The sequence below is a fragment of the Nicotiana attenuata genome, unplaced genomic scaffold (assembly GCF_001879085.1).
Source record: "Nicotiana attenuata strain UT unplaced genomic scaffold, NIATTr2, whole genome shotgun sequence".
NCBI classification, from domain to species: Eukaryota; Viridiplantae; Streptophyta; class Magnoliopsida; order Solanales; family Solanaceae; genus Nicotiana; species Nicotiana attenuata.
The window spans coordinates 63,526-88,241 of NW_017672187.1; the positions used below are offsets into that span (position 1 = coordinate 63,526).

A 24,716-nucleotide genomic window follows, 5' to 3' on the forward strand; every position below is an offset into this window, starting at 1 on the left:
TTCTGTGCATCCATCCGAACAAGTGCAGCTTCTCGTTTTTCATCTAATAGTTCGAGGCTAGTATTCATAGCCTCATGATTTGATTCCTCCGTTGCATATCGAATTTTGATGCTAGGTTTCCCGACCTCGACTGGAATTAAGGCCTTGGAGCCATATACTAAGGAGAACGGGGTTTCCCCCGTGTTGGACTTCGATGTCGTTCGATACGCCCAAAGGACTTCGGGAAGAATTTCTCTCCATTTCCCCTTAGCATCGTTCAACCTTTTCTTTAAGTTTTGAATGATAGTCTTGTTTGTCGATTCGGCTTGTCCGTTCCCTCTAGGATGATACGGTGTAGATAATATTCTTTTTATTTTGTGCTCCTCGAGGAGCTTCGTCTCCTTGCTGCCGCTAAACTATTTTCCATTATCACACACTATTTCGGCGGGTATCCCAAATCGACATACGATGTGATCCCGGATGAAGTCTATAACTTATTTCTCTCTTACTTTCTCGAATGCCTGCGCTTCAAACCATTTAGTGAAATAATCAGTCATAAATAAAATGAACTTAGCTTTACCTGGGGCCATTGGCAGAGGGCCGACGATATCCATCCCCGATTTCATGAATGACCATGGGGATAGGACTGAATGAAGTTGCTCTCCGGGCTGATGGATCATCGGTGCAAACCTTTGACACTTATCACATTTTTGAACAAACTCCTTGGTGTCTTTTTCCATGCTATCCCAGTAGTATCCTGCTCTAATGATTTTGCAAATCAACGACTCGGCGCCGAAGTGGTTCCCACAGGTGCCTTCATGGATTTCTCGTAAAACATAATCGGTGTCCCATGGTCCCAAGCATATTGCCAATGGTTCATCGAATGTCCTTCTATATAATGTTCCATCTTCATATAATGTGAATCGGGCGGCTTTGGTTCGTAGGGCCCTCGACTGTTTAGGGTCTAATGGGAGCTTTCCGTTCTTCAAGTATTAATATATTTATTCCTCCAATCCCAGGTCAGTCTTGTAGAGTTTATCTTGGCCTGACCTTCCTCGATCACAGATCTCGAGAGTTGAACGATAGTCCCCGAGCTGATCTGATCTTCCTCGGCCGATGACCCCAGATTTGCAAGTGCATCAGCCTCACTATTTTGTTCCCGAGTTACATGCTGTAAAGTCCATTCTTGAAACGGTGCAAAGTTACCTGCAGCTTGTCCAAATATCTTTGCATTCTATCCTCTCGAACTTCGAAAGTTTTGTTCACTTGGTTCACAACCAGTAAAAAGTCACACTTGGCTTCAATGACTTCCGCTCCCAAGCTTTTAGCTAGCTCGAGACCTACAATCATGGCCTCGTACTCGGCCTCATTGTTAGTTAACCTAGAAGTTTTGATAGACTGCCTAATAGTGCTACCCGTGGATGGGTTTAGAATGATGCCTAAACCGGACCCCTTCACATTCGAAGCACAGTCTGTGAAAAGGGTCCACACACCTAATGATGTGTCTAACTTTAATAAAAGCTCTTTTTCAACTTTGGGTACGAGGGCCGGCGTAAAATCGGCCACAAGTCCGCCAAAATTTGGGACTTGATGGTCGTTCGAGGTTGGTACTCGATATCATACCCATTGAGTTCGATGAACCATTTGGCCGGCCCGATAGTTCGGGCTTGTGCAAAATATTATGAAGTGGGTAAGTGGTTATGGGGTGACATTGAAAGTATGGTTTTAACTTTCTAGAAGCGCTAATCAGTACAAGTGCCAATTTCTTTAAGTGTGGATACCTAGTTTCTGCTTCTCCTAAGGTTCGACTTACATAATAAACGGGAAATTGCGTACCTTGCTCTTCCTGAACTAGGACACCACTTACCGCTATTTTCAATACTGCCAAGTACAAGTAGAGTTTCTCATCTGCCTTTGGCGTGTGAAGCAGTGACAGGTATCGCTTTAATCCTTCTAACGCTTGTTGGCGCTCCGGGGTCCAGGTAAAATCATTCTTCTTTTTGAGTAAAGAGAAAAATCTGTGGCTTCGATCCGACGAACTCGAGATGAATCAGCCTAAAGCAGTTATCCGTCCAGTCAGCCTCTGCACGGCCTTTACATTGTCCACGACGGTGATGTCTTCAATAGCCTTGATTTTATCGGGATTGATCTCGATTCCCAAGCCCAGGAATTTGCCCGAACCGACCCCGAAAGTACATTTCTCAGGGTTGAACTTCATGTTATATCTCCTCAAAATCTCGAACGTTTCCTGCAAATGAGCCAAATGGTCCTTTATGCACAGGGACTTAACTAGCATGTCATCGATATAAACTTCCATTGACTTACCTATTTGTTCTTTGAACATTTTATTCACTAGGCGTTGGTAAGTATCCCCAGTATTTTTTAGCCCGAAGGGCATCACATTATAACACTATGTTCCATACTTAGTAATAAATGAAGTCTTTTCCTAGTCTGCCGGGTTCATTTGAATTTGGTTGTACCCGGAATAGGCATCGAGAAAGGTAAGTATCTCGTGGCCAGCCGTGGCGTCGATCATGCGATCGATGTTAGGCAGTGGAAAAGAATATTTGGGGCATGCCTTGTTTAAATCCTTATAGTCTACACACTTTCTAAGTTTGTTCCCTTTTTTAGGGACTACGACTACATTGGCTAACCATTCGGGATATTTTACTTCCCGAAGTGACCCTATTTTGAGAAGTTTAGTTACCTTGTCCTTTATGAATGCATGTTTTACCTCGTACTGGGGACTTCTCTTTTGTTTCACCGGTTTGAACCTAGGGTCAAGGCCTACGCATTAACTCTATGGTCTCTCTCTCTCAGTTAGGTTACCTTTTGGGTTAATTAGTGTTAATGCGTGATTTTAGTTAATGAGAAGGTGAAGTGGGACGTAGTGTTTGGATGCTTATATGAAGAACTTAGGGACAAAGGCGGGGATACGAAGCTATACATGCTAGCCAAGGTGAGAGACAGAAAGATATGTGACATAGACTAAGTGAAACGCATCAAAGATAACCTAACTAGAGAGAGAGAGACCATAGAGTTACCGATAATTTAAAACTTAGAGGTAAGGGCAAAATAAGTTTCATGGAGAGTATTCTTAGTAACTCTATGGTCTCTACTTCTAAGTACTTCATCAAAAGTATAAGAAATTTCTTTTTTGAAATTTAAAAAATTTCTGATTCTTAGTAACTCTCCAACCCTTGCACCATTTTCTTACTCCGAAATGGTGTAAACACCAAAATGGTGCAAATTAATTCCAATCCATTACACTATTTTTTATACCAAAAAAATGTTCCTTTTATGTTCTTTTCTATCTTCTATATTATATCATTATTTTTATTTCATAAAAAAAGTCCCCTCTTTTTCTTTTTACATATTCATCCCATATAATTTATATTTCTTTCTTGTATAGCCATTTAATATAAAATTATTTTACACTATAAATTTTTAAATAATATAAATTATAAGAAAATATTATACATTATACATACTAATGGATAAGTTAAATAATAATGAAATCATTGATAAGATATAATTAAATAAATATTACATTATGGTAAATTTTAGTTTAATTTTTATTGCTTCCATAAATACTCTATTAATGCATTACGTAGTGCAAAAGACATGGAGATAAAGGATAGAACTTTGAAACTAAAAGAATTTAAAGAAGAAAATAAAATTTTATTTTCGAATTTAGATTCTATTGATGAACCAAATATTCGTGAATTTACTCGAAAACAACAAAAACGAATAATGGATAAAAGAAGTGAACAATTTCAACAGCTACAACCACAACAATCCTCTACCCCATACAATCAATATTTTAATGATATTGGTGGATCTGGAAGCGACCTACCGGAGTATTAGATTATTGTTGTAATTTTCTCATCCCATTATGTTATTTAATGTATTTGTAATTTTAATCTATGTCAGTCGCTATTATATTAAATATTTATTTTTATGTTATTTAATGAACATTGTGTTATTTATTACAATATATTATATTTTAGATTTGCACTTTTTAATTTTTTGATTGTTATATATTTTTATACAATTATAACTTATAAAAAAATTAACTTAAAATTTATATAAAACTAAAATATACGAAAATTAATTTATAAAAATTATACACTAAAACTAAAATATAGAATTAATATCATAAAGATAGTACATAAAAAGTATAGGTAATTACAAAATTTATAATATGTTAAATTAAAAGTGTTATATAATAAAAGATAATAATAAAATATTGATAAACAGTAATGGTGTTGATGAATAATGTTACGCCAAATTTGATGCAACACTATTCACATACCAAATAGTGTAAGAAATGGTAACACAAAATCTAACACCAAAATAGCGTTTGGCCTCAAAAATAGCTTAGGTTGGAGATGATCTTAGTAAAAATTTTGTGATCGTTAGTAACACTATGGTATCTCTCTATATGTGTGCGATTATATAAAGATACATGATGAACTTTACTACATCCTCCATTTTAATTTATGGGGGTAACATTTGTTTAAGCACAAAATTTTTTAAAAAAGGATACGTAATACTTTTGAAATTTCTAATTTAAAATAATATATACACACACACACACATATATATATATATATATATATATATATATATATATATATATATATTTATAAATTTTTTTTATTAAAAATAGAAGGGGAACTTTAAGCTAGCGTTTCGCCATAGATTCCAAATTTGTGTGGAAAATCTGATTTGGGTGAAGTTTGATTTGAAGATGAAAATGTGTTTGGATGTACGTTTTCAAAACATATTTTCCAACTTTATTTTGGAAAAACATCTATATAATCCCCAAGTTTTGGGATTTTGGCCCAAAATCAGCTCAATAGCTAATTTTGAGATTTGGGATTTGGCCAAAATATGGGCAAAACTTATGGTCAAACATGAGTTTTGAAAATAAATCCCAAATTTATTTTGGCAAAACTCATGGCCAAACGGGTCCTAAGGAAGGATTGACATATAAATTTTAAAGGGAAGTATGACACACATTTTTGGCACGGACGAATAAATACTAAGAGCCCGTTTAGCTTAGCTGACTTAGAGTAACTGATAAGCATTAGGTGTTAAAAAGCACTTTTAAGTGTTGAAACTGATTTAAAAAATAAGCAGTTACGTGTTTGGATAAAAGTGCTGAAATTACTAACATGCAGCTGAAGAACTGGGTATACGAAGAGTTTTGTTTTAAAAAGAAGTATTTTAGGGATAGAATAGTAAATATTTTGGTCAAACTTAAAGTGTTTATAAGCTGAAATTTGATAAGTTGGGGAGACCAACTTATGACTTTTGACTTATTTTTGGCTTATAAGCACTTAATTTATAAGCACTTTTAATTTTACCAAAGCATAAATAAGCTAAAAAATTATAAGTCAGTTTGACCAGCTTATAAGCTTAGCCAAACACGCTCTAACTAGTCAAAGATTAGCTTTGTTTTTCAACTGGGTATCTGCTTGATTGTCCTTTCTTTGAAGTTGAACGCTTTTTTTGTTAGTTTTTTTGTATTTTTAGACACACATCCGAAAGCATGTGCGCAGCTACTATATAGGTTGATAGGGGTCTTTGTACTCTGGGGTTCTCGTTCTTATCTTTAACTGCAGCCAATTTCAAGTAGAGTTTTTCACTGCTAGAGGATTTTTCTGATCCGGGGTTGTTGAGTTTGAGTTCAAGTAACTTTTTATTGATCTGACCAGGTACTTGATTTTGAATAGAGGAGTGAACTTTGAAGTACTATTGGGGGAGAGTTGGCCATAAAAGTCAAAGCCCGTGAGTTAGTGCTTGTGGTTGAAATTTAATGCTCAAAAGCTGAAGGCGAAAAGCTAGTTGCCTAGTTAGGCAAATTCAAGTCAAAATAGATAGATTTTGCTCTAAAGTTGAGGGTTTTTCCTATCGCTGGTTCAACGCTAGAAGCAGGACTCGAGTTTTTAGGTAAATGGGGAGTAATTTGAATATAAAGAACTGTGGAAATGAGCCACCGGGGGAAAGTGGAAGTGGTGGTGCTGGTGTTCCATTGGCACGGCAGTCGTCTGTTTATTCACTGACTTTTGATGAGTTTCTGAGAGGGAGTGGAAAGGATTTTGGGTCAATGAACATGGATGAGTTGTTAAAGAACATATGGAGTGCAGAAGAGAGTCAGAACATGGGAACTTCTGGGGTTGGTGGACAAGAAGCGAGTGTTCCAGGTGGGAATTTACAGAGGCAAGGGTCTTTAACTTTACCGAGGACACTGAGTCAGAAGACTGTTGATGAAGTGTGGAAGGATATGTCAAAAGAGTATTATGGTGGAAAGGATGGAAATGGTGATGTGGGGTTATCGAACATGCCTCGTAGGCAACAGACTTTAGGAGAGATGACACTTGAGGATTTCTTGGTTAGAGCTGGTGTTGTGAGAGAAGATGCACAGTTAGTTGCAAAAGCTAGTAATGTTGGGGTCTTTGGTGATATGTCACATGCTGGAAATAGTCTTAGAGTGGGATTTGGATATCAACAGAGCAATGGGAATACAGCTATGGTGGCTAGTAGGAACATGGATAATAATAGTGGAATTGGTGTTCACTCTGGTAAGTTACCACTGAATGTGAATGAGATCATATCTGTGCAACAACAGCAAGGAACAATGCAACTGCAGCAGCAGCCACAGCAACAGCAGCAGCAGCAACCCCTTTTTCCTAAGCAACCTGGTTTGGCTTATGGTGCTCCCATGGCCATCCCAACTAGTGGTCAATTAGGCAGTCCAGGGATGAGGGGTGGGATTGTTGGTATTTCTGATCCAGCACTTGGTAGTAGTTTAGTTCAAAGTGCTGCTTTGACTGGTGGAGGAATGAATATGGTTGGTTTTGGAGCTGGAGGTGTAACTGGTGCAACAGGATCTCCAGCAGTTTCATCAGATGGACTTGGGAAGAGTAATGGAGATACATCTTCGATATCTCCAGTACCTTATGTCTTTAGTGGTGGTTTAAGGGGCAGGAAAGGCGGTGCTGTGGAGAAAGTTGTTGAAAGGAGGCAGAGGAGAATGATAAAAAATAGAGAGTCTGCTGCAAGATCTAGAGCTCGGAAGCAGGTAATATCCCTTGAATCTTACAGATAGGCTCAAAGCTTTTAATGTCTCCATGCATGTGTATACCTAGCTTACTTGAAAGGGAATTAGTATGTGATCTATTCCCACCAAGTGTATGCTAGAGCCCAATAAATCTGCTCTTTGATAGTTCATAGTAAAATTTCTGTCATTTACCCAGGATTAGTCATTATATTTCTGCAACTTCGATGGTTTTTTTCACTTGTTGGAAGTGTATATTTTCACCTAATCTCTTCAAGATTATAAATTGAGATGCATGGGAGTGTTAGATATTTGGTATGATGATGATATGAGTTGAGTTTAAATGGAAAAGTGAGGATTCATATAGCCAATCCCAACTTGTTTGGGACTGAGGCGTTGTTGTTGTTGTTACATGGGACTGGTATGTGTGTTTTCGGAAAGCTTATGTATCATAATTTCACTGGCATGGGCGAACCAATGCTTGTTCATTTTGTTCTTTCACAAATAGCTTTGTGCTTCAGTTGAGAGAAAACATTCCCCTCGAGTTGATCATAACAGTTCATTATTCTTCTATCTTATTCGATTCATAATTAAGCTGTCACAGAACTTGCTTACCCAATATTTTTGAACTTCCTGTTTTGCTAGCCATTTGCAGTATCCATATATGGTGCATTTGATGAATATAACTCATTCATCCATTCCGCTGAAGCTAAATTTACTCTCTATGCAAATCATGTAAAAGAAATTGTCTGTGGAGGGTTATTTCTCTTCAACCACCAAAAATCCAGAAGGGAAAGATGCAAGTTCCTGGACAAGGAATGTTATCATTTTCTCCTCTGGTGTGTATAAAAGTTTGCCAACCAAACGTTTAGTCCTAAATGTTATCTGCGGCTTTGAGGCTCTGGGGCTGTGATAGATGGTTTTTAGTTCCTTGAGCCCACCATTACACAGATATAGTTATGAGCTAGGCAACAAGTCATAGGATAGAGTGATTTTTACAGCAAACAAGACATGGGATGAAGTGATTTGCATGGCATGGATTGTTGGATTTTTGTGGCAAAACAAGATATGAGATGTGGGGTTTTATGGCAAATAGAACCAAATGATAGTTGAAACATATGGAATGGTGGGAAATTTTGACAATACATGGGTAGACAAAAGATAGAGGAAAAGCATGAGATAGTGGAAAATTTTGAGAAGACATAGTTAGACAAAACATGGGGTTCTTGAAAGAAAGGCTTTGGAGTTTAATGAGAAAATTATGGTATGATAAAAAAGGCTAAAGTAAACTTTTGAAATTTTCTTTCTTTTCTTTGAGCCTTGTTTTATTTTTCAACCTCCTTTTTTCTGTTCTTGTGAAATATTTTTTGTGCTATGATGGTTCTTCTTCCATATAATTTGCTCACTCTTCATTCCTTCCTTTTGGTGAAGTATTGGTTGACAAATTTAATATGATCTCAACAATTTCGGCCGGATCATTTTTATTTGGAGTATTGAAAAATTTCGTGAGATGCATTGTACTCCTTAAAACTTGCCAATTCGTGATGAATCCTCATTACTGGAACTTTTATTTATTTCGGTAATGATGATGATATGAGTGGAGCTCAATGAAGGAATGAAGATTCTTGTCGCCGACCCCAACTTGTTTGGGATTGTGGCGTAATTGTTGTTGTTTGCATTGTACTCCTTAAGTGTTTCTTTTACATTTCCCCATGAGGATGGCTCGAAGTATAATTCCAGCCTCTTTTACTTTTGGCCATATCTCATTTATGATGCACCTATTTTGTTGGAAGATTGTTCTTTGAGCTTCATAATTCTTCTTCCAACTTTCAGCACTGGGAGGTGGTAGAGTTTCAAAGTTTGATTGAGTTACTCCACAGAGAAAGTACACCAGATGATAGTTTTGATGTTTGGAGGTGAGGGTTGGAGAATAATAGTGTGTTCTCTGTTAAGTCCTACATGGAAAGCTTTTGGCTAGGAAGGTAGTTGTCTTTTCACATAGTTCAATTTGGATCCTAAATATTCCAAGAAAGGTGTGCTTTTTCTCATGGTTAGCAACAAGAGGAGTGATCTTCACGGCTGAACACTTGAGAAGAAGGAAGGTTAATTACGTTAATTGGTGCTTTATGTGTAAGGTTTCGGGTGAAGACGTCGATCACTTACTCATACACTGTCCGGTAGCATCGAGATTGTGGTGGGAAATATTTAGATGGTTTGGTATATATTAGGTGATGCTAGGCACTGTGAAGGAGTTAATGTTCTGCTGGAATAATGGTAGAAACAGACGACCGCACAGTGTGGAAGATTGCCGCTAGAGCTTATGTGGGTCGTTTGGAAGGAAAGAAATAGGAGAATTTTTGAGGGTGTAGTAGCCTCTTTTCCTTCATTTCTTTTTGGGGCACCCATAGGGTTCCTGTATATATAGAAGATTGGGTGTCGTTCTAGAAAATCATCTGTTTATAAGTTTCTATGTTTTTTGGGTATACTTCTTGTGTACGAACATGTTTTTGCCCAAACATTAATAAAATCTTATTACTTTATCAAAAAATATTCTTCTTCCAAATCCAAGATCATAACTGAAAATCGCAACAAAAATGACACTAAACGCATTGCTTAGACAACACCATTGACAATATTTTATTGGCCTATGAAACATAAATGATTTGCATCCAGGGGAATATGTAAAATGATGAACCCCAAATTTCTAAGGTTTGAACCACAACAGAAATATTTTAAGTGAAGGTTCAAAGTTTTCAAAATCCCTAAACTTATCACACTTAAATTCCATGAAGATATATTATTGGTGACACAAGTACCAAAAGAACCATAAAAGCTCTTGAGGAAAATTCTTGGGCTGTGCTATGAACACCTAGCAAAATAGATATTCTGGGTTAACACCAAAGGGTTTAAGAACGAAACCTCCATAGCTCATAAAAGTCCTTCTCTCCAATAGGATGGATAAATCAATTGGGACTAAAATGTCGAAGATGAGATGGTTATGATGGTGATCTTGGGACCTTTGAGAATATGAATAACTAACTTGTTGACTTTTGTTTTGGCTTATGCCGTTTACAAGATTTTTTTTGAAAGTTCATCTGGTCTTGAGAAAATCTGCAAGAATATTATTCTAACCCAGTGTTTTGGATAGTGTGCGGCGACAAATAGCGACGAGGGCCCGCTTCACTGAGGCGAGAGGCGCGCAGCTAAGCGCTCGCCTTTTTGATGTGAAGCGACAATTTATACAAAAACATAGAATATTATATATATAACTAAAAACTCAATAACAATAATATATTAATAATTATATCAATTCAAAAATTAAAAACTCAGCAGATAGTCATAGAAGATTCATAAACTAAAAGTCTAAAACAAGCAATTAATTCTACTCTATAGATAGTCATAGTAGATTCAATATGCAATTAATTCTACTTTATAATTATAAGACTATAAGTCTATAACTGAAAAAACAGAGCAAAAAAAATAGAGCCTAAAAAGACTCTACTGCCTCTGCTGCTGGTCGAAAAATAGAGCCAAAAAAAAAAATAAGAGAAGAAGAAAGAGGAAGGGGAGAAAGAAATAAAGAGCCTCTGCTGCTGGTCGAAAAACAGAGCACAAAAAAAAAAAGGACAAGATGAAGAAAAAGGAAGGAAGAAAGAAGAAAGAGCTGATCACTGAAGAAAGAAGAAAGAAGAAAGAAGAAGAAAAAGAAAAAAAGAAGAAGACAACAATGGTCGAAGTCGAACTGAAAAAAGAAAAAGACAGCTGAAATAGAAGAAGAAGAAAGTAGAAAAAGAAAGGAGAAGAAGAAGAAAAGAAAAGAAAAGAAAGTAACATACCGGGGTTACTGTGCTGATGGCTGATGATGGAAGAAGATGAATCCAAGCCCAAATTTTTCTGTTGCTAAGAAATAGTCGCGGAAGGAGAAGAAGTGAAAACCCAAGCCCTAATTTTGTATTTTAATCTCCGTCGCTGCCTTTTCTTCCTTTTTTTTAAAATAGCGTCGCTTCACAACGCTTCTCGCCTCGCAGCGCCTCTCGCGACACAAGCAGAGGCGCGCGCCTTTTATGAATCGCAACGCAACAGAGCAAAATAGCGATACTGCCTCGCGTCGCGTCGCCACACTCTATTAGCGGCGTAGCGCTCGCTATTTACAACATTGTTCTAACCTTTCAAGTGTTTGACTATAAATTTTTAAGGAGAGAACCATTGAGCTTGAACATTTCATATTATGAAGCTCACATGATAATCTTCTAACAAAATAGGTATTCGAAATGCGATATGGCTAAAAGAAGGAAGTTGGAATTATACTTCGAGTCATCCTCATGGGAAAATGTAAAAGCACGTAAGGAGTACAATGCACCTTATGAAAATTTTCAAGACTCTCAAGACCCAAATGAAATTGATCCAGTAGAAATTGTTGGGATTAGATAATATGCCAACCAATACTTCACCAAAAGGAAGGAAAAAAAAAGAGGAACGGTTATGGAAGAAGAATCATCACATGGCAAAAGAAATTTCACAAGAGCAGAAAAAAGAGGTTGGTAAGATGCCACACAAAAAGAAAAAAGGGGGTTGAAAAATAAAATAAGGTTAACAAAAAAAAGCATGGCCTAAAGTGGTGGGTTAAAGAAGATTTCACAAGTCATTAAACCCTTTAGCCATTTTTATCTCACCATAATTTTCCAATTAAAATCCAAAGCCTTTATTTCAAGATCACCATCTTTTGTCTAACCATGTCTTGTCAAAACTTTCCACTATTCTATGTTTTTCTATCATCTTTTGTCTAATTATGTACTGTTAAAATTTCCATATTTTTCCACTATCTTTTAGGTCCCTTTGCCATAAAATCCCATTATTCCATGTCTTGTTATGCCATAAAAAGCCCACTATCCCATGCCATGCAAATTACTCCATTCCATATCTTGTTTGCTATAAAACTGACTTTATCCTATGACTTATTCCCTAGTTCATGAAAAAGATTCTCTATTCTATCCCATGTCTTGTCCATCACTACTAAAAGTCTCTAAAATTTAAGAGATTCCCTACTACTTGTCTAGCATTAGTTTTTTTTTTTTTATAAGGTAAATAATTATATTAATAGAAGGGGAGAACCCCGTATGCAAGTAGTATACCAGAAAAAGAGAACTACACCAAAATATGGTTCTCAATAAATGACGCCAAAGCATCTATACAAATAGAGACCTCATGGGTACACCAAAAAGAAACTAGAGATAAAAGACTATTTTGCAACTCTACAAAACCTAACTCAACCCCTTCAAAAGCTCTCCTATTTATCTCTTTCTATATAACCCACATGATAGCTAAATGAGCAAACTTCCACGCCCTTGGACTTATCTTCCCATTCATGTCGTCCCAACTTTGCATCACCTCTTTCACTGTGCCCGGCATCACCCATTGCACTCCAAACCAATTAAGGACCAAAGTACAGCGTAGTGAAGCCACTCGACAATGCAAAATGAGATGATCAACATCTTCCCCCGAACCTTTGCACATGAAACACCAACTAATATAGGTGATCTAACATTAAGTTTTATATCTTTTATTTGTGGAAGACCACTTGTCATGTTTATTTTAATTTTACTTATGCTATGTAAATTCACAAATTGTATGTTGTAGTAGTTCTCCATATCCTACATAAAGCTAAAGGAGCCTTGTAGTAGTTGGAAGACATCGGGTAACCTTTGTAAATATAATATGTAATAGAAATGTCTTCTTCTAGCTAAATTCTCTCTTGTTTCTTTTCTCAAGGTATGGGAGGCTGATCCTTATATAATGTAGGGAGTTACATGTTTTTAGTAAATGTGCTTATTATAGTGAGAGATTTTCCGAATTAATGTGAAGCGTAGCAATTTGTTGGCAAGAGCGCCTCTTTGAGCTAGGCTAACAACACCCTTGTAGGAGGACTTTTGCTACAGTAATTTAATCTCTACTATAATTGTTATCAGTCTATGATTCCAGGTACTACACCCTCCCTTGTGGTATCAGAGCCAGGTTATTCTCCCTGTGTATATAGCAGTTGTCTAAGCGGAGGTGCAATGGTAGGCAGGTAAAGATATGGTTACTGGGAACTGGTTGAGTGGCGTGGTATGTAGAGGCGTGGTATTGTGGGTGCAGTCTCATGTTAAGGGCAGGGGTTGATCAAGGTTTTATGACCTGATAACCTTTTTCAGTATCTTAAAAATAATAAAAATAATAGAAGGTCGTAAACATAGCATATATGAGTACACTAGGAGATAGAAGAAAAAGCAACTAGATAAATTATCCATGTAGATTCTGGTGTTCTCGTTCTTTTTCTTCTTTTAAATTTTACACTCTGGTTTGCTACACTTGCCAAAGAAAACAGTGTCCTCTATCCGTTATCCGTTGTGTTGTTTGGAAGGGGTAGAAAAATGATCATTAATAGTGCCTCTAAAACCCCCCCCCCCCCCAAACAACAACCAAAACCCACACAAGAAAGGTGTTTCTAAACATACTGCTTTTATCGATGGCCATGGTGGATCTTTCAACTCCGCAAAAGATTGGATATCTTATGTAGCATAATGGTAATGTGATAGCTATATGATGTGGCAAGATATGACAGGTTACACTTCATGAGAAGCTTTAGAGAATGTGTGCTTTAGAAAGCAATGATGACATGTGTGAGAAAAGCCATCACAAATTTTAAATTCCTCAAAACCTTGTGCTTTAATCTTCATAAATATAGCAAACATCGAATCTGCCCCTACCAGATTCCTATACTTACCAGCTTAACACTTATTTAATATGGTTTATACTTTCATCGCTGCTGATCCACCTGTTTAACATACTGTAGGCCTACACAATGGAGCTAGAAGCAGAAGTTGCAAAACTTAAAGAAGAAAACGAAGAATTGCGGAAGAAACAGGTGACCTTTTGTACAGCGAATCCATGCATAGCCACTTCTTGATGATGCATCACTAACTAGACTGTGTTGCTGCAGGCAGAGATGATGGAAATGCAGAAGAATCAGGTACTTCAAATTATTGTTTTCCTCTTACTTCTAAGTCAAACCCCTCATGCTTTATCTACTTTCTTGAAGGGAAAAATGAACAAGTCTTGGTGAATCATGTACTCATGTCTGCTTTATTTTGGATCACATATATAGTTAGACTGATACCATCACATTGTACCAGACCAAAATGCATTATATTTATTAGAATCCTGTTATCTCTATGTATGACTAGTATATTTTTATTTAGTGCATAGAACATCTGTTACAATTTTCTGAGTTACTGGTGTACCCATTTCGGAACTTCTTCTATCAGCCTGTAGTCTTTTTTAGGGGGGCAGTTACTTTAAAATCATTTTCAAGCATTTTCATTGGTCTGAAAATACGGTGTGGTTTTTTTGCTCACAAAGAAGTGTGGTTTCTTTGCTCACAAAGAAAAAACAATCTCATTGACCATACACGTTATAAGCATGCTTGCCCAAAGGACCCCAGTTCTCTTACTATGGGCCTGGAATGTTAGGCTAGCGAATGCTGTTTTAATTGAGAAAAGGGACTACTTGTCTGATGTTGTTTTGGCCCATCAGAGAGCATTCCTTAATGAGCCCAGGTTGGACCCAGTGACGGTGGAAATTTCAGAAGCCTAAGTGCGAAGCTGTCATTAACATAGCTCCCGGTACTAATACGAATGGTTCCTGGATAATTCGTTCCAGTATGTCCGAGCTTCTTCCTCACAGAGAAATGGCCTAACTAATGAAAGATTTCTGAACTTCGAAGTAACTGAAAAACCGGAGACGGGCAGTTGTATAGATTTACTTCCTAGAGATGACAGCCCATCGTGTTATTCTCACTAGTATAGCACTCGCGCATCACCCGGAGAATATAAATCATGTTGTGTGATCTAATTTGTTTGACCATATTATATCACATTGCTTGAATTAAATTTCAATTTCCTTTCTTTTATCCAGCAAAACATGCCCAATACAAAAATCTTACGAAATTAGAAAAAGATTCATATGGTCATCGAATAACTTTTCAGTTCCTCACTTTTCTTTATTACATAATCTACTATATTTAGTATTATTTCATTTGCTATTATGACGTTTTATTACCTCGGTATTTTTGTTAATTCTCTCTTTTTAATATAATATAGATAAAGATATCTATTTTTTTGTACTCCTAAAGTTTTTTCTTGAAACTTTTTTCCCATTGTACATCTTCATTTGAATTCGTCCAAAACACAAATTAATTTTCTCTATTAGTGATAAATCTACCAATTTTTTTAATAATTGGTATTTTTGTATTATATGCCTAGAAATTAAATTTTTCTTCTTCTTTGACTTTTTATTAAAATTTCGATTTTTAAGATTTAATTATTAAATTCAACTATCTTTTAAAATTATGCTTTATTGCTTTGTATTCTTCATTGCCTAATATGTTTTGTTTTTGACTTTATCTATTAAGATTTAAGTTACGTGATATTTTACATATGTATTATTTTTGTAATTATAACTCAAATACACTTTTTGATTTAAAATTCTAATAAATCATACCATTTTATATTTTATACCATTTTTTCTCCTTTTGTTCCTCGATTATCGTTATTGCTTTACTCGTTGGTCAGTGTGATTGCACTATCATGTGAACTTTTTATTGGTTTGCCTTTAGATTTAATGTTGTTGCGTATTACCTCCTTTAATATAACATGGATAATATAGATTTCTTACTGGTAAGAAAGTTGATTATTAATTTATTACTCTTTTACTTGAAGTTCGTTCATTGTTCTAGATCTTTTTATTTTTTACTTTATGTATTATGGTTTTAGTTATGTTTTACTATTTGTGGGATTATATTTGGTATGTTGTTGTATGTTGTAGTTATGTTTTACTATTTGTATGAATTTTCTCATCATAATTCAAAAGATATTTTCTCATCTCAAATTCAAATAAGTTTTATCTCTAGATTTTTTTTTTCTTGTGAGTAAGTTTGTTTATTCGTTACTTGAAATTCTTTCATTGTTCAATTCTATTTGATTTTGATTTTATTAAGTTTTTAATTATGTGGTATTATCTATTTTATTTTTTTCATCATAATTGAAAAACCACTTTCTCATCTCAAATTTAAATAAGTCTCATCATTCTATATTTTTTTTGCTTTTTCTCAATAGGCCACTTGGCTTCATATCAAGCTTGACTACTATCCTTTTAATATAATTTAGGCAGCTTTTAATATATTATCTTCATATCAAGCTTGATTACCACTTTGGTTCACTTTCAAGCTTGCTTAATTCTTCAGTTGTCTAAATTTAGCAATAACTTATTGAGTATTATTTAATTACTTTCTTTTATTTCTTATATTTAGTATTTTATCAATAATCTATTACTGAAATAATTTGATAGTTAATACTAACTTTGATTTTTTTACTTCTTCCAAAATATATGTTCTTTTATTATTTCGTATAAAATGTTTCAATATTTTTAATAATTATTTTTTGCATTATATGGAATAAGCAATTAGACTTTTCTTCTATTTTATTTCCTACTAAAATTTTTATTTTTTATTTTTTATTTGTATGTAATTATTTTGTTATTATATATCTTTTATTTTGTGTGAATTGTAATGACCTGCGAGAGCAATGTAAATAGGGGAGGAGAGAATAATGTATTTTACTTTTTAAATTAATTCAAAATAGTTTTGTCGCTCGATTCAAATTTATAAGCTTTATCTCAATTCAAATATTTTTGTATATCAATTCAAATATATACAATGATATAATTTAATAAGAATATTATAGATTGTGTATTTTAGCTTTCTATTTCAGATACACTCTTCGCAATACCAATTTTCGATACAAATCTATACAACAACAACAACAACCCAGTGTAAGCCCACAAGTGGGGTCTGGAGAGGGTAATGAGCATGCAGACCTTACCCCTACCTTGGGGGAGTAGAGAGGTTGTTTCCGAAAGACCCTCGGCTCAAGAAAGCGAAAAGAGACAATATATCAGTACCATCAACAGAGACCATAGAAATAATAACAGCAACATAAGGACCAGAAAATAGATAAAAAGCAATAACAATAACAAGTAAATAAGGCCCGGTACTATGAAAAATGAAAGAATAGTGTGAGCACAGCATTAACCACTAGCAGTCTTAACACAAAACCCTATTAGACTAGCCTTACACCCGGTACGAAATAGAAAAATGTTCAACTACCTCCTAACCTATAACCCTAAAATGCTCTACCTGCACACCTTCCTAGCAAGGGTCATGTCCTCGAAAATCTGAAGTCATGCCATGTCCTGCCTGATCACCGCTCTCCGATACTTCTTAGGCCGTTCTTTACCTCTTCTCGTACCCGTCAAAGACAACCAACGACTCACACCTCCTTACCGGGGCATCTGGGCTTTAGTAAAGAGGTGTGAACGGTTGGCTTTGGCAGGTACGAGAAGAGGTAGAAGGCGACCTCAGAAGTATCGGGAAGAGCTGATCAGGCAAGATATGGCGTGCCTTCAGATATTCCGAGGACATGGCCCTTGATAGGAAGATGTGGAGGTCAAGCATTAGGGTTGTAGGTTAGGAGATAGTTGAACATTTTTCTACTTTGTACCAGTGTGAGGCTAGTCTGATAGAGGTGTCTTAAACTGCTGGTGGTTAATATAGATCTATGTTAGATTTGTCATAAAATCTAGTTAAATCTTGCCTTTAAAGTGCGAAGTAGCATTTTCTCCATATGACACTTGGCTTGACCTCATGTTTCATTATCATTCTTTTAATATAATATATGAAGTTATATTATATGTTGGCCACTTCCCAATTTAAAATAAAATAGGTTTCAAAATAAATAATTTTCAATATATAAAAGTTATTATTTCTGAAAAAAAAGTTAAGTATGTTATAATTCAAATTAAAATAGAGTGACTAATTATTAACAATACGTAATGCATAATTTCCATGGTGTATGTTATTTGCTGATGACATAGTGCTGATTGATGAGACGCGAGGCAGCGTCAACGAGAGGTTAGAGGTTTGGAGACAGACCCTTGAGTCTAAGGGTCTCAAGTTGAGCATGACTAAGACGGAGTACCTCGAATGCAAGTTCAGCACTGAGCCGACGGAAGCGGGGTTGGACGTGAGGCTTGATTCACAAGTCATCCCCAAGAAGGGCAATTTCAAGTACCTTAGGTCGGTTATTTAGGGGGATGGGGAAATCGAAGAGGATGTCACACACGGTATAGGGGTTGGGTAGATGAAGTGGAGGTTAGCGTCTAGAATCCTGTGTGACAAGTGCCTCAGATTCTCAAAGGTAAATTTTATATAGCTGTGGTTAGACTGGCCATGTTGTATGGGGCTTAGTGCTGGGCAGTTAAGAACTGACATATCTAAAAGATGAAAGTAGTTGAAATGAGGATGTTGAGGTGGATGTGCGGGCATACTAAGATGGATAAGATTGGGAATTAAAATATTCGGGAGAAGGTGAGTGTCGCTCCCATGGATGACAAGCTGCAGGAAGCAAGGCTCAGATGGTTCGGGCACGTCCAGAGGAGAAGCCCAGATGCGCCGGTGAGGAGGTGTGAGCGACTGTCATTGGTGGGCATGAGGAGAGGTAGATGGTGGCCTAAGAAGTATCGGAGAGGTGATCAGGCAGGACATGGTAAGGCTTCAGATTACTGAGGACATGGCCCTAGACAGGAAGTTGTGGAGATCGAGCATTAAAGTTGTAGGTTAGGAGGTAGTTGGGAATATCTCTACGGCGCTGTAGAGTGAGGCTAGTCTGTTAGGACTTGGTCTTTGACTGTTAGTGGTTAATGTTAAGTTCACACTACTCTTTCGTTCCTCTTAGTGCACTGCTTTATCTACTGGTTATTGTTTTGCTTTTCACTTATTTTCTAGTTCTGGTGATGCTGTTCTTTGTTCTATGGTTTCTATTGATGGTATTGATAGATTGCCTCTTTTCGCCTTCTTTTTGTCTTCTTGAGCCGAGGGTCATTCGGGAACAGCCTCTCTACCCCCTCGGGGTAGGGGTAAGGTCTGCGTACACACTACCCTCCTCAGACCCCACTAGTGGGATTTCACTATGTCGTTATTGTTGTTGTATAATTTAAATTTTTAAAAATATAAATTCAAAAAGAAACTAATTATTACCTAACCTAACTTTGTCCTAAATTGCGAAGCGGCCTATTGTGAGGCTTCCACTTGGCTTAATGTGGAGGCTATTTCCTCTCCTTTCAATAATATATAGATGAGCTCCTTGCTCTACTACGGGTAGAGGTGATCATAGACTAAGTTGCTCCGACATGGCAGTTTAGGTGCCCACCCGTATCGACATGGCACTAGTATGTGTATGGGTATGGGATCCATGCCGGATCTGGTCAAACAATTTTGGGTACTTTGACCACGATGGGCGAAAAAATTCGAGTCCAGATACAATTTGATTCCCGAAATCAGAACAAAAAATAGGGTAAATTTGAAGAAAATAACATACATTATCTAGGAAATCAATCCTTTACTTATCTACAACTTGAGACAACAACAAACACAATGGAGTCCCACAAGTGGGGTATGGAGACGGTAGTGTGTACGCAGACCTTACCCCACCCTTAGGAGGTAGAGAGGCTGTTTCCGGTAGACTCTCGGCTCAAGAAAATGAAAAGCAACAATAGAAATAAGCAGTATCAAACCACAAAGGCCAGAAAGGAGTATTCCATAAAATTTCTGAACTTGAGAATAAAAAAAGAAATTCACACTTTACAAGCTATACGTAAGTATTCCACGAAATTTCTCATAATTTAGAGATATTTTTATATATATTTTTTGAATTAATTTTAGTCAGATCCGCGCACCTGTTTCTGTACTAGGATCCCTATCCCCGAATCTTAGAATTTACATCTCAAAGGATCCGACCTCTAGATCCGTACCCGTGTCGGATACCTGCACCCGTTTTCGAGCAACTTAAATCATAGATATGCAGCAGTGTCTGCTGCCTTCTAGTCCTTTGTTCCTAGATAGTGCATCCAATAATAGGGCCAAAGGAGTATTATCAGGGTGGGTAAGCAAGTGGGAGTGGATTTCAAGGGTTGTGAAGAGGAAGCCTTAGCCTTGTTCACTAGAATTGAGTGCAAATAGGGTGCGAGAAAGGAGATCATACAATGCAGAATTCCGGTTCAATAGAAGCAAATTGGTCTTAGGGAACTTACATATTTGGTTTTTAACATCGATTATGGGGATCCGGAAGAGAAAAGACGGGGTAAAAAAAGATAAGATTGCACCAGGATTTAGGTTAAAATTATTAGTTGGAATGTGGGGGGTCTACACTGTAGTAGGAAGAGGAGGGTTACAAAGTCTCTCGTTAATAGCTGGAAAGCTACTTGTGTTGCTTTCAAGGGACTAATAAAATGCAACATTGGAGAGTTAAAATGACAAGACAAATTTGGCCTAACAGATAGATTAGGAGTGTTTGAGACTATCAACATCAGGGGTGTGATTATTTTATGGGATAAGAGACAATGGGAAGCAGTTGATTGTGTCAGGGGTGAATGCTCATTATCGACATAGCTTGCAAGCGCTGTCAGTGATTTTAAATGGACCATTTCAGCTATCTATGGTCCTTACCGGAAGGTACTTAGAAGGGGATTATGGTTTGCTCGCAGCAACTAGAGGTTTCAGGCAACTTCCATAGGTGATGCCAAGTGATTTAAATGTTGATACATTAGAAGAGAGAGAATAGCAAAAGACACTTCAGAAATGCAAGACTTCTAGGATTTTATTCAAGAATGGAACTTATTTGACCTGCATCTTTATGGAGGAAATTTTACTTGGTCTGTGGGGGATAATTCAGAGATGGTATCAAGGTTTGACAGGTTCTTATTTTCCAGTGAATGGGATGATTACTATAACAACATTAAAAAGTTTGTGTAACCAAACACTGGTTAGACCATAATCTGATAGAATTACAGTGGCAGATGGGGAAAGAAAAAATCCTAGTTCAAGTTTGAAACCATGTTGATGGATTATGAAGGTTTCCTGGAAAGGCTAAAAGATTGCTGGATTTCTTTTGTGGTTAAAGGTTATCCTGATTATATGCTTCTGTAAACTAAAGATGTTGAAGCAAAACTTAAAAGCATGGATAGTGAGTCATAATGCTGCCTATACAGAAGAAAGAGATGTTTTGAATAAGCAAAAGGTTTTAGAAAGTGCTAAAGAAGAAGGTATGCTAAATGAAGAGTAGTTAGCACAAAGGAAAGCCACTGTGATGGAGCTTCAGGAGGTGGCAAAACTTGAAGATATCTCATGGAGGCAAAGATAAAAAATCTTGTGAATTAAGGTTGGGGACAAAAATACCAGGTGCAAATGTGAATAGAAGCTCTGAGGGTGTAAAGTCCCTAGGACTTGACGGGTTCAACATGGTTTTTTAATAAACGTTGCTGGTTTTAGTCCACGATACTAATGGATTAGGTTTATGGAAAAATATTTGCAGCCTTTGCCCTACTTTTGAGACTTGCACAGATCAATATTGGTAATAGCAGGAATACAAAGTGATGCTTGGATAGGACATTTACCATTAAATATTCTGTCCACGATCTTTATGGTTTTCATCAACACTGCAGGAAACCTTGTCTCATGATGCTGGAATGCTAGAAGTTGATCTATAAGTTTTAGGAAAAAATTGCTTTGATTTGGAAGTTCCTAGAATTGCTCTCCTGTTGAAAGATTTAGAAAAAAGTGTCTTTAAAGGCTAAAGCTGAGTATTGCATGGAATGGACAAGGAAACAGAATGGACTCTTCTAAATTCATGTTATATGACGATCAATAGTGTAGGGGACAACCTTACCAATTGTCCATGGAAGTAGTTATGGAAATCCAAGGCACCTTACGAAATTAGTTGTTCTATGTGGCTTGTCACTCGCAATGCGTGTCTCACTCACAGTAATCTGCAGAGTAGGGGAAATGGCAATATGCAGTAGGTTTTTTTTTGTGTAACAGTGAGGTAGAAAGCTGCACCCACCTCTTTCTGCAATGTCCAAATTTGGTCTTCATTGCTAAACCTTTTCAGGGTATCTTTTGCCGTGCCATTCACAGTGAAATTGCCAAGGTAGATAAGGAAGCATGCTAGATTTCATAGAATTATTTGTCTTTGTACAATGGGAGTCCTGTCCTTTTGTTTTTGCATGGGGGATTCCTAACCTGTAAAATGCCTTAGCTGTTAGCACCATCTTAGTGCTAGGCTGCTCTATTTCTTTTACATAAAGTGTACTTACCTATCTAGTTTATTATGCTAAAACTGATGATAATCTTATGTTTCAATTCTGTTTTTACCATGCTAGACTTCAAAATTTTCCTAATAAAAGGTTGAATTGTCTGAAAAAGTCCTATTTCTGCTAGTACATCAATTCCATCCATATAAATTACTATGTACCTTGCGATTTCACTGTCTAATCCACATAGGCTGGCCCTATTTCTCCCACCTGTATCTCTATATGTTGAAGCTCAACGTTGCTTTGCTCCTACGAGTTTAACAAATTTCAAAATTGAGTTTGTTAAGGCATTTTTGGCTGCTTCAGTTCAGTTGACACTACTTACATTTGATGTTACAGGTTCAGGAGATGATGAACCTTCAACGAGGAGCTAAAAGATGATGCTTGAGAAGGACCCAGACAGGTCCTTGGTAAAAGTGGGGTTCAGAAATAAGTGCTTGGCTGTAACTATGTTTCTGATAGTATGTTCCTGTACATAGAGGGAACTTTTTTCCATTGTACATCAGAAGAGAAGAGTTATCTTTTTTCTGTAACCTTTTCCTTCTGTATTTCCAAAGTCTTCTCCCATGTCGACAATGTCATGAATAAAACTAGAGACAAATACTTATTTGCTATGCAGATATATCTATTATCTATAAGTAGACACTCTTAGTATTATGTGTGCTGCAGACACTCTTAGTTTTTCAAATTTGAAACCAGCGACTAGATTTCACGCGTAAACAAAAACTCTTTGCATAATATGCAACGCCTTTTGCATTATCTAGGACACTTAAGTACTTCACCATACAATTGCCTCCAATACTCTTTAGTGCATTTTCCTTCTTTAAACTCGGCATGCTTGGGTGCCTATAAAATTTGGTTGACCAGTTTGGCAGACCATTGTTGCAATAATATGTACAATGTCCACAAACGACATTCCAAATCTCAATATCTACTGCCGATAAGTGTGGATCTAGAATGAGTTCTATGGGTTCAATTGGACTTGTTACTTTTGGTGCGGCCTATCTATATCTATATACACGCAAAAGAACTTTTAAATGTATACATATAATATGATCATGCTCAGTATGAAAAGTGAAGAAGTGACTTTCTTGTCTCCTGTGCGACCCAGTGGTTTCATGTGTTCTGAATCTTTCTACTTTGAAGGGACTCAATGCTGGAAAACAAATCGAGGATTGGTTGGAAAATAGGAGGAATAACCTTGAAAAAAATGGTGTCGCATCTTCACATGTGGCATCATTTGTTTATTTTCTTTCTTTGAGAAATTTGTTTTTCTATGTGAGTTGAAAAAGCAGCACTTGATTTGGCTGTCAAATTTGTCCAAATATTTCGGTGGGTAAGTTCACATATCAAGAGGGTGTAGTTTAAGCTCTGGTCAAACTAGCTTAAAAGAACTTTTTAACTTGTTTTGATGTATGACAAACTTAAAAAAAGCTTTTAAGCCAAAAATAATTCCAAATAAGCCAAAAGCAATAAGTTATCTACCAAACCTATTATTTTTTTTTGGCTTAAAAGCACTTGAGATTTGACCAACTAATTTACCTTATTATCCCTTATGTATTTTCATATTCCTTGTTGACAATATGCATTAGGAAGTTGCAAAAATAAAAAGATAGCTGCATTATCTCTAAGAAATTTGCCGAAAATTAGGTTTAAGATTTCTGTTGTTATCTGTTATATCTTTCGTGGCGTCAAAGTAAGAGTTTGTTATTTGTGTTATCTTTAGCATATTTTCAGCAGTTTGTTAAGTCTTTCAGTTATTTTCTTCATGTATCTAAGTTGAAATTAATCAATGAGAAACACAGTTTCATTTGCTACTTCTATTCTAGTATACTTCTCTTAGCAATTCCTATGTTATTTTCCAATTTCTTCTTAAGAAAAATATATCAACAATTAGTATCAAGAGCCATCTTCTTAAGGTATCTGAGTGAGTATTTTTTTTTTTTTTGAGTGAGATGGAGACTGAAACGAATTTTTTTCAATTGGCTCCTCTAGTCTTTGATGGTAAAAATTACCAACTGTGGACAGTGTGATTGAAGACTTACTTAGAGGCTTTAGATCTTTATGAGACCGTGTAAAAGGGTTATAATCTTCTTCCGCTTCCCAACAATCCCATCGTGGACTAGATCAAAGAGCCACAACGACAGGAAAATCAGAAAATCAGAAAATCAAAGATGAAAGTAACTTTATTTGCTGGTATATCTATGACAATTTTTACGAGAGTTATGGCTCTCAAATCGGCATTTTTTTTGAGATTATATGAAAGAAGAATATACAGAAGATGAAAGAATATGGGGCATGAAAGTGTTGAATTTGATAAGGGAATTTGAGTTGCAGAAAATAAAGAAATCTGACAGTCAAAGAATACTCAGATCGTTCGCTTAGAATGGTTAACAATGTAAGATTGCTTGGTATTAAATTTAAGAATTCA

At 36.3% G+C, this 24,716-nt stretch overlaps 1 protein-coding gene across 1 annotated transcript; it reads left to right on the forward strand.

Moving 5' to 3' along the window:
- The first annotated feature begins 5,459 nt into the window (after positions 1-5,459).
- On the forward strand, positions 5,460-22,923 carry LOC109212223 (ABSCISIC ACID-INSENSITIVE 5-like protein 5). Its single transcript, XM_019375845.1, has 4 exons — positions 5,460-7,069; positions 13,878-13,949; positions 14,025-14,054; positions 22,625-22,923. The coding sequence occupies exons 1-4, from the start codon at positions 5,942-5,944 to the stop codon at positions 22,664-22,666; spliced, it is 1,272 nt and encodes a 423-aa protein (XP_019231390.1). The 5' UTR covers positions 5,460-5,941; the 3' UTR covers positions 22,667-22,923.
- Positions 22,924-24,716: the final 1,793 nt, after the last annotated feature.

Bases quoted from the DNA above. Each gene is read 5' to 3' on its own strand.
- LOC109212223 (XM_019375845.1), top strand. From the start codon at position 5,942: ATGGGGAGTAATTTGAATATAAAGAACTGTGGAAATGAGCCACCGGGG. The intron at 7,070-13,877 runs GTAATATCCCTT...AACATACTGTAG, and splicing joins GATCTAGAGCTCGGAAGCAG to GCCTACACAATGGAGCTAGA. The intron at 13,950-14,024 runs GTGACCTTTTGT...GTGTTGCTGCAG, and splicing joins AAGAATTGCGGAAGAAACAG to GCAGAGATGATGGAAATGCA.